Genomic DNA, 10,889 nt, shown 5'->3' with positions numbered 1-10,889 from the left:
GGGTAGGGTAGATGGGCATTATTTTCCCTATATTTTATTTTTTTTTTTGGTTCAACACCTTTATGTCCATATAAAAACACATTTTTGAGTTGATTTTGCTGAAAAACATTAATTAAAGGCGCAAAAAGCAAATTTTCCGTTTCCAGTGACTCTCAGGCTATGGAAGTTACCAAACATTTGCGGTCATTTTCTCGTTAATTTTACATCTAAAACTTCCATAGCCTGAGAATCCTCCTTCAATCGCAAATATTTCGACTTCTATTCAACATAGATGGGTGCTTTTTCACCAAAAGGAAGGCAAATGAACTGGCTTTAAGATGATACCAATAACCCAATATGCCTAAAAGTGGACGAGCGCCCGATTCCACCACGTCGTGACGTAAGTTAAACGCCCCTGTCAACACTATTAGATTATTCAAGAGGCAGGATCCCCGAGTTTAACGTTCGTCTCCGAAAGGTCCGAGCCCAATAAGAAATTCGTGTAAAGTGTCTTTCCCAAAGACACAACGTCGGTCGTAGCTGACGCTCCAACCCGCGAACCCGCAAACTCAGGATTACGAGGCTGGTAGCCTAACCGCTAGGCCACCGACGCCACTGGCGTTGGAGAGAAATCGTATAGGATGCTGTCCAGATACATAGCAAAAAATAGAGAAAACGTAGAGGATAGCGTTCAGATATAGAATCTATAGCACTAATAAAAAAAAAACCCAAAGAGGATAGTTTTCAGACATATAGCAACAATTTGTTTTGTTTTGTTTTTGTAAGTGTTTTACGTCTCCAGCAACTGCACAAAGTCGCATGAGCGCACGAGACACATGAAACATTTTCCAGTTTGGTAGGAATTAATTTTGAATTGTGCTCGGGTGGCGGCCGAAGCCTACTCTTATCGATTTTGGTCCACAAAGGGATCTTTAAAGTGCGCAACTTGCACACGGGACCTTCGAGATTGTTCCCCCTTTCCCGAGAGGGATAGGTGTTAGATCCTACCTATCCAAAGATCTGGGGTGTGGTTGAAAGACAGCAATAAGAAGGAGCTAAGGAGTAGCAGTAGAAGAGCTGCAGAAAGAATCAGGAGACCAGAGGAAGGAGCAAAGAAAACGAGGAGGCAAAGAAAATGAAAGGGGGGAGGGCAAAGAGTGGAGACGAAAGCAGACGACAGAACACGGTTAGAGAGCAGTAAAAGAGGTGAAAGGGGAACATTATAGAGAAGAAAATTTTCCGTTGCTGTCAGGTTTCGAACCCGAGGCCTATTGAATGAGAGGCAAACACTAAAACATTTAGACCACAAGAACCCCCATAGATAGATAGATAGACAGATATATAGATAGATAGATAGATAGATAGATAGATAGATAGATAGATAGATAGATAGATAGATAGATAGATGAGGTGAGACTGAGAAAAATAGAGCTGATTAAAGAGATGGAAGAAAGACCGAGAGAGGGATAGTGGGATAAAGAAAGAAAGAAAGAGAGAAAGAAAGAAAGAGAGAGAGGAGAGAGAGAGAGAGAGAGATAGAGAGAGAGAGGGGGGGGTAGAGAGACAGAAACAGGCAGAAAAACAGACACACAGATATACAGACAAAGATAACAACAAAGAAGGAAAGAATGAGAGAATTTAAAGAGAGCGTGAGAAAAAAAGAGACGCGGGTCGTGTATGTGAAAGCGACTGAGTGTGTGAGTTATTGCGTGAGGGAGTGAGTTTGTTTCTGTATGTGTGTGTGTGTGTGTGTGTGTGTGTGTGTGTGTGTGTGTGTGTGAGAGAGAGAGAGAGAGAGAGAGAGAGAGAGAGAGATAGAGAGAGAGAGACTGATAGAAGAGATTGAGAGAGAGACTGAATTAGAAAAAGGAAAGGAACTGAAAGGGAAAAAAAGACAGACAGACCGAACAAAACACAGTGAGGCCCTGTCTTTCCCGCCTAGAGGCACTCGTAGCCCCCCTTGAATTCGTTCTTTCTTCTCTCAACTGGCTGGCCCTTCATCTCCGGCGATGACGAGGAGATCATAAGCTGAAACCTGCGTTAATCAAGACGTGAATTACTGTAACATTTGATGCAGTCGCGCCTAGCCGCTCGCCTCTCCTCTTTGATCCTTGTGCTGCTCCAGACATAAAATGGCGCACATGAAAAGTATTAGGCTACAAACATCTATAAACATATCCGGGTGAGCGTGAGAGATCAGGAAGTGACAGCTGCGCGCGCATGGCGCCGGATGTAAGTCGGAAATCCAAGATATCATTTCATAATGTGGAGTCTACTTTATTATATTATATTTATTTGCCTATGGTGGTTTGCGGCTTGACGTTCTCAACACGGCCGTTGGCATTATCGTAGAGTTCACGCATTTAGTGGTTTTGACTCAGATAGCTAATCTATAAAATGTAGGTGTTTCACGCCCCCATCGACACAATTTAAACTATTTAAGAGGCGGGCTGTGACCCTGCCTGTCAGGACCAACCCAGACTGAGAGTATCAAAAGTCCAAACAGAAAGACTGGGATACTCTTTGAAAATTCTCCTAACACAGGAATCGAACTTGGATCTTTTGTGTGTGATGACAAAGCACCTAACGGCTGCACCACGGACTTAATAAAAAGAAATACAAAGCAAAACAAAACAAAACATAGCAAAACAGAACAAAACAAAACAATATAAATCAAAACTAAACTAAACAACAAAAACCCATAAGTCAAATATAATGTCAGTGTCTATGTTTTAATTATTAACGTCGTACAATAGCCTACCCTCATCCCCCCCCCCCAACCGTTGACAAACCAGGATCAAGGAGTAAAGTGCCTCCACTGACAGGCTGATGTTCATTTTTTTGGTAAGTGTTTTACGGCGCTCGCAACTGCATAAGGTCATATGAGCGCATAGTACACATTAAACATTTTCAGTTGGTAGGAAATTTTGAATTTTCGCTCGGGTGGCGGCCGAAGCCTACTCTTATCGGTTTTAGACCACCAAGGGATCTTTAACATGCGCAACTTGCACACGAGAACTCTGAGATCTTTCGCCCTTGTCTGAAAAGGCTAGGTATAGATCTTTTCTACCAGAAGATCAGGAGTGTGGCTGAAAGACAGCAGTAAGAAGGAGCCAAGGAGCAGCAGTAGAAAGGCTGCAGAAAGAGTCAGGAGCCCACAGGAGGGGGCAAAGAAGGTGAAGGGGTAGGGGCAGAAAGAGGAGACGAAAGCAGACAACAGAACATTGCTAGAGGAGGTGAAAGGAGACAATATTTGAGAAGAAAATTTTCCTGTCGCTACCTGCATTTGAACCCGGGACCTTTGAATGAGAGGCCAACACTTTAACCTGTAGGCCACGAGAGCCCCCCCCCCCCCCCCTCTGATGTTCATGGGGGAATCGAACTTTTGCCTCTAGTATACAAAGCAATTGGAACTTTGCCATTACACCCCAGAAGCTGGTGGTCTTTGAGTGCAACGACTATTTCCGATAGGTAAAAGAGACGGGCTCAGGTACCTTTGAAACCTTTTCCAAAAACCCAAGTTCAAGACCACTGAGCTAGGAATTGAAATGAAGGTCATGTACCGCGTCACCCAGCATGATGCCAACTGCGCCACATGCGTGTCTTTAAAAACAAGAGTTCGCAAATGCGTCTATGTAAAAGTGCAAGTGTGGGTATTAGTTCTAGCTTAGTCCACTTCGCCATTAGATTCTACTTCTTTTAATAATAAACTCGGGCTTGGATCGTACACACACCTTTTATTCATTACACACCCCCCCCCCCTCCCCAACACCAAACAAAACCCCCCAAAAATTTTTTAAAGCTAAAACAAAAACAAAAACAAACACACGAAAGTAAGACAAAAAGAAAAAAAAGTATTTATAAGTAAAAAAAAGAGTAAAAATTACAAGTAAAAAAACAAAACAACAACTACAAACCAGTACATACATAAGCCAAAAACGACGTCTGTGATGTAGTGGCAGGGCGCCTCTGCATGTAGAAGACTCAAGTTCGATTCCCGTGTCGGGACAATTTTTTTTTAGCCATCATCTCGCACTTTCTACAAGAGCATTATATAATATTATATCCCTTTCGGCCCGGGTTAGCCCTAACAAGTGGGGTAGAAGGCCTCTCTACATTGTGTCTGTTGCTAGGGGTGTAAAAAAGTTCAAATACTCGGGAAAAAAAGAAAGAAAGAAATGATAATAATAATAACAAATAATGATAATAATAATAATAATAATAATAATAATAATAATAATAATAATAATAATAAAAATCATCATCATCATCATCATCATCATCATCATCATAATGAGAAGAAGAAGAAGAGAAGAAGAAGAAGAAGAAGAAGAAGAAGAAGAAGAAGAAGAAGAAGAAGAAGAAGAAGAAGAAGAAGAAGAAGAAGAAGAAGAAGAAGAAGAAGAAGAAGAAGAAGAAGAAGAACAAGAACAAGAACAAAAAGAACAAGAAGAACAAGAAGAACAAGAAGAAGATTTTTTAAAACTTCAGTAAGCCTATAGCAATATTTCTCACCTGGACATATCACAGGAGCAGTCGGTGAGATTCCCCACTGAGCAGGCCTGGGTCACTGAGTGCACCACGCCGGCACTCAACACAGCATACACGAACGCTGTTTCTTTTGTACCTGTGGACATATAAAGCGTGAACATAGCAATAACAGCTTTGTTGGGGGGGGGGGGGGGTGATGATGTGGTAAACGTTTAGCGCCCTTATCAACACTATTAGGTTTTTTAAGAGAGAGGACCTCCGACATTAACGTCCTTCTCCGAAGGGACCGAGACAAATGGAAAACTCGTGTAAAATGCCTTTCCCAAGGACACTACGTCGGACTGAGCTGAGGCTCGAACCCCGAACCCACACTCTCACAATTACGGGTCCGGTAGCCTAACCGCTAGGCCACTCACGTCACTAGCAGCGACGTTTTAAAAAAATGGATTTTCCTCTTTTGTTTGTTTCCCTATTGTCTATCTTCGCTTGAAAGCGATGTTTTGTTGAATACAGAACAGATAAATAATATCATTTGTATAGCGCCAATTCTCACTCAACAGCAGGCTCTATGCGCTTAAATCTATGATATTACCCCAGCAGATCTGATAACATTCTGAAACAAAGTAAACTTTCTGGGAAGCTTACAGTGCAAGCTGTCATTTTATAGACGCTGAACCACTGACAAGATCTTTCGCTGTCTATGGCCGGGTACCCATTCCCACCTGGGTGAAGTGAGGAAAACGTGTGTAAAGTACCTTCCCCAGGACACAACGTCGGGCCTGAGGCTCGAATCCCCGAACCGGCAACCTCACGTCTGGCATCCTAACCATTTGACTATCAACTACGTCGGACTTGTTCAAGATGATCGTCATTATCAGCAATATTGTCGTGGAGAGAAGTGGTCAACATTGACGGGTAGTTGTCTTGGACTATGTTATTATAGCATAGCAAAAATAAAAACAAAAAACAAAAGGGGCAGGGCGGAATATTGGAGTAGGTAGTTTGAACAGGTGGTTGTCTTGAACAGGAAGATCTAGTTGTCTTGGACAGGTAATCGTTAGAGCAAAGTACAACTGTATTTCCAAGTCGAGGCAGTGGCTCACGTCAGTTACGTTTGTAGCGAACAGTGTCAGAATGTGTTTGGTGATACTGGTCGCTGCATTTACAGCCTAAGTAATGCTGCTTTAGACAGTTCTACTACTGGGGCTTCTCGTGATCAAGAGGCATGGTGTTCCCCTCTCATTTAACAAGTCCCGGGTTCGAAATCTGACGCCACTGCATAAGGTCAAATGAGCGCGCAGGACAATTTAAACATTTTCAGTTTGGCAGGAATTTTGAATTTTACCTGGGTGGCGACCAAACCTTACTCTTATGAATTTTAGGACCACAATATATCTTTAACGTGAGGAACTTGTATTCTCCACCTCCACGATGTTTTCGCCCTCTTCCGAGAAGGATAAGAGTTATAGCTTACCTACCCTTAGACCAGGGGTCAATCTGTTCTGCTAGATGTGGGTTCGAAACCCGTCAAGGGCCCGACGTTGTGTCCTTGGGAAAGGCACCTTACACGAATTTTCCTCACTTCACCCAGGTGGGAATGGGTACCCAGCTATAGACAGCGAAAGATCTTGTCAGTTTGTTAGTGTTTGAGCGCTTTATCAGCTGCTTGCACTGTATGCTTCCCGGGAAGCTGAGAATGTTTCAGAGTGTTCTATCGTCTGCTGGGGTAATAATATAGTGTAAAGCGCATAGAGCCTGCTGTTGAGCGGGGATATGCGCTATACAAATGCTATCTATTATTATTATTATTAGATGTTCTTGTTGTCGTCTAATATATTCAGTCTTTTCATAAACATAAGGTCACTATTATCAATTTCTTTGTCTGTCTGCCTGTAAGATACATTTTTATTGTCGAGACCCTGGCACACTGGTTTTGTGTTTCATCACGTACACACACACACACACACACACATACACACACACACACACACACGCATGCACACAAACGCATACGCACGCACATGTGCACACTCACACATTCTCTCTTCCACACACATCTGTGCACATAACCATAATAATGCAAGAGTACGCTTGCACTCACAGACAGGCCCACAGTGACACGCATATTATAAATGAACAGTAATATAAACATTAATAGCGTTAAGCTAGATACTTACTCTGTCTGTCTGTCTGTCTGCCGGTTTGTTTCTCTCTCTCTCTCTCTCTCTCTCTCTCTCTCTCTCTCTCTCTCTCTCCTTCTGCGCATAGATACACACATCCCCTTCTCCCTCTTCTTTTTATCTTTCACTCTGATCATCCTTCTCTGAAACGTGTGCAGTGAGCTAATACGAATGAATGGAAATGAAGTGTGGGTGTGGGTGTGAGTGCGAGTGTGTGTGTGTGTGTGTGTGTGTGTGTGTGTATGTGTATGTGTGTGTGTGTTTGTGTTCATGCTTGCGTGTATCTCGCCGTCCGGCCTTTGACTTACACTCTGTGTGCCTGAAATCAGCATCGCGTCTGAATGGGAGCGTGCAAAACAAATTTGCATATTTTTCTACTTACCACAGACGTCCAGCCATTGCTATTCTTCGCAAACATTTATCTCTGTCTCTTTCTCTGTCTATCGTTTTTGTTGTTGCTTGTTTTCGTCTTTTATATCTGATACTGTCTGTCTGTTTCGTCTGTCTGTCTACCTGTCTGTCTGTCTGCCAGCCTGTTTGTTAGTCGGTCTCCAATGTCCGCACCATTCTCTCTTTCTCTCTCTCCCTCTCTCTCTCTCTCTCTCTCTCTCATTCTATCCCCTTCCCGCCCCTCTGTTTCGATTTCTTTTCACCCTCCCATGTCTCTTTAGCCTTCCTTTGTATTTGTATTTCTATTTACGAAATATGTCTGCTGCCGTTTCTTTTGGCAAAATCCGTCTGTCAAGAATTTGTTTTTATTCCCTTTGCGTCAAGCTGACACCTTCCCCGATTTCTCTCCACAACAAAAAGCTACAGGAATTAAAATAAGAGATAAAGATTAAGTTGTTTGGCTTTACACCTCCACCGACCTATTCACAAGTGGAAAAGAGCGTTCTTGGCCGTGGAAGCAGTAGAAAAGCCACGAGTGCGTGTCGTCAATGATTTAAGGGCAGTTTGTAAGCCAACCTGCTGCCTAGTTTGTTGCGTTCACCGAGGGGGTTTTTTTTCTCTCTCTCTCTCGCCTTCAGGTAAGTAAGTATGTGTACAAAGAGGCTTTCCTCAACCTCACCCCTTTCCCCTTATTTTTGTCTTTGAAATTTTCTATCCAGTGAGGTGAGGTATCAATTACGATATCGTAGAGAAGAAAGGAATGTTACAAATTGCTGTGTCAGAAGGGAAACAAATATATTACGCGGTCTGCAAGTAAGAAATCGGTACACGCGATTTTTTTTTTCTCTAAGAAAGAAAAACCGGCAACGTAACAAATCACCTGAAGCTTCACAAAAATTGAACTGTAGAGTTAAAAGATTTTAAAAATGAAATAATGACAAAGAAATGTCCCCGTATCAAAGCAAAACTCTTCTTTTTTTTTTTTTTTTACAATACTACAAACTGTCGTTTTAATTCTTCACTCAATGAGACACTGATTTATCTGATGAAATCACAGTTTGAGGAGAATAGTCTCCTGGTTGGTTAAATAGTCGACAGACCATAATCGATGTGTCGACAATACGGTCCCTTAGAATTACAAAGTTCTGTCTGCTCAATATCTACTTTTGAGAAATTTGAGGTAAAACAAATTTGAAATTTCACATGTCAAGCTTTTTTGAAAGCAGTCTTTTGAATTATATATTGATAACAACTCCGAGTAATCTTACGATTCTCATAGAGCAGATAGAACATTTGTTTTCTGACTGTGTGGTTTTAGTTACTCAAAAGGGCAGAAAATGTCTGATTTAACTTGATAATTCTAAGGTAGCGAATAAGCAGAAAATGAGAAATTGTTATCGCGATCACTGCATTCTTTTCTTTATGACACTGTGTCTTTTAAAGGACTTTGGGAATTTCCCAATAATGTCTAGTACATAGAAAACTGCGAGATAAAGACGATCTTTTGTCCTCTGTTGGAAAAAAGGTAACTTCATTACAGAAACAAGGTACTGTATTCAGAAATAAAAAAAATAGATCTGATACATTTGAAAAAAAAAATCATGATCACTTTCTGCGTAAACCATAAAATCGTATGAATATCTTAACATTCTGATAACACTGAAGCACAATGTAGACTGTAGTCGCGCATTTCACGAAAATAGGCATTTTTGTTAGTTTGTGCCTTTGTAACCAGTTGTTTAACATCTCATACAAAGACCATGTCACCAATGAAGAGGTGAAAAGACGAATGAGACATGTAATCGGGTTTAACACCGACCGTCTATCACTGGTAAACGAAACTCAAGCTGAAAAGGTATGGTCATGTCACCCTTTCTTCAGACCTTGCTATAACTATTCTACAAGGCAATGTGCATCGACGACGAGGAGAGACAGACAGAAGAAGAGATGGGAGTATAACATCTGAAAATGGACAGCCATGGAGCTGGAGGACATACAGAGGAAAGCAAAGAGCGGAAAGGGGTGGAGGATATTTGTTTTAATTTGTCAGATGCGACCCAAAGAATGAGAAATCGGGAGCAGAACAGAACAAGAACCAGTCGTATAATATCCAGTGCCCATTGGCACGATCGGTTCGGGCCGTGTGCTCGCTAGATTGAGGGAACAAAGCGACTGTAGTGGTACAAACCGATCGCCCGACTCGTCGTCTCAAAAACAAAAGCGTTTTACGGGGTGTCCTCTACAGATGGAGGCCGATCGCCCGACTCGGTTGCCTGAAAAACAAACTTGTTAGTTTTCAGTTTTAGGCGACCGAGTCGGGCGATCGGCCCGATCCAGCCGTAGTGGTCGCCCCGTATTAGTTTTCACCAGACCCGACCCGACCCGACCCACCCGACCCGATCCCATCCGCAATGATCACCCGGTAACACGTCGGTCCATAATTCTTGTGTCCACGATGACAGGTTCTTGAACATTTCACTTTCTCCACACCTCGCATCACGGCCGCTGAACACGTCCTTGGCGCACACAAGCTAAGGTTCATGTTTAAACCATTCACTCACAATTGTAAAACCTATAATTTTGCTATAAAGGAGTGTGTCATCGGTATTTATGGTGGTATCCCCGTCTGTCACACGGGAGAGATAGGTTTGATTCTCCGTCGAGAAGGGTAGTTTTTTTTCTTCTTCTCGATACAGAGAGAAAAGACTGAAATAGAGAGAAGAAAGAGAAAGAGAGACATTGGGGCTGATTATACGGAGTGGAATAGAAAGACGGACAGACAGAAAGAGGCATTATTTTTTTAAAACGTGATCTAACAAAGAGAACATATTTTAAAACAGTCTCCGGTCATTTCAAAGCTGATATGATTATGATATATCATAAAGCACATTATCTTTTCTGTAGCGCACATTCCCGTGCAAAATAGCTCAATACTTTGACAAAATACATCTGCATGAATATGCATGCATACGCTCTTTGGATTAACGCTATCAATTAAACAGGCGTGCATCCTATCACAGCACAGTCAATGAGGATATCCACATCGCATTATGAATAAGAAGGACCAACTATCTAGATAGCATTTTATGAAGTACGTTTTTACATTTTTGACTCTGACTTTGTATCCTTGAAATGTTCAACGAGGGAGAGATGCAGATCGGAGGAGCGAGATGAAAGGGGATCTTCGGCGGTATGGGGTTCTTTTCACCATAGTCCAAATTATGGAAATTTGAGGAGATCACCATTCAAGTCCATTTTCGTCTCTGAGAGATGATTTAACTCGGATGTTTCCTTCTAGTCATGAGACCGTTGAAAAAAAAGTAACTTTATTACAGAAACAAGGTACAGAGTTCAGAAGTATAAAAATTAGATCTGATATATTGTGGTTACTTTTGGGGTTAAGCATAAAGTTAGATCCAAAATGTTTTAACCTAAAGGGTCGGTAACCAAACGATAATAATATCTTAAAATTAAAAGTAAAATTAAAAGTAAAGCTCAATCCAGTCATCACTGGCGGTAGGAGTGAACCAACAGCTTGTTTTCCTTTTTGTTAAAATCACAGTATTTGTAAGGACACAAACTGCAAAGGTGTTGGACATTTGTTGGTTTCACACGTTTTATTTTTATTGACCACACTCGTGGGATTTGGGGTAAAAATGAAACTTACAGGGTTGTGTCCTCTGTGATTGCCCTCCCCTCCCTTCCTCCCACCAACGCACACACACACACACACACACACATACACACACACACACACACACGCGCACACACACAAACGCGCGCGCGCACACACACACACACACACACACAGAGACACAGTAGAGAGAGGCAGGGAGAGAGAGAGAGAGA

At 42.0% G+C, this 10,889-nt stretch overlaps 1 protein-coding gene across 1 annotated transcript in view; it reads right to left on the bottom strand.

Annotated features, from left to right (window-relative positions):
* The window catches only part of LOC101858920 (protein Wnt-16), a 121,039-nt gene that overhangs the window by 37,369 nt on the left and 72,781 nt on the right, over window positions 1–10,889 (bottom strand). Inside the window, exon 3 of the mRNA XM_013079170.2 lies at window positions 4,495–4,606. Coding sequence (XP_012934624.1) covers window positions 4,495–4,606 — 112 coding nt within the window. The remainder of the gene's footprint in view (window positions 1–4,494; window positions 4,607–10,889) is intronic.

The sequence above is a fragment of the Aplysia californica genome, unplaced genomic scaffold (assembly GCF_000002075.1).
Source record: "Aplysia californica isolate F4 #8 unplaced genomic scaffold, AplCal3.0 scaffold00042, whole genome shotgun sequence".
Classification (NCBI taxonomy): domain Eukaryota; kingdom Metazoa; phylum Mollusca; class Gastropoda; order Aplysiida; family Aplysiidae; genus Aplysia; species Aplysia californica.
Note: the sequence above shows the minus strand (reverse complement) of the source record. Positions and strands in the feature narration are given on the sequence as shown.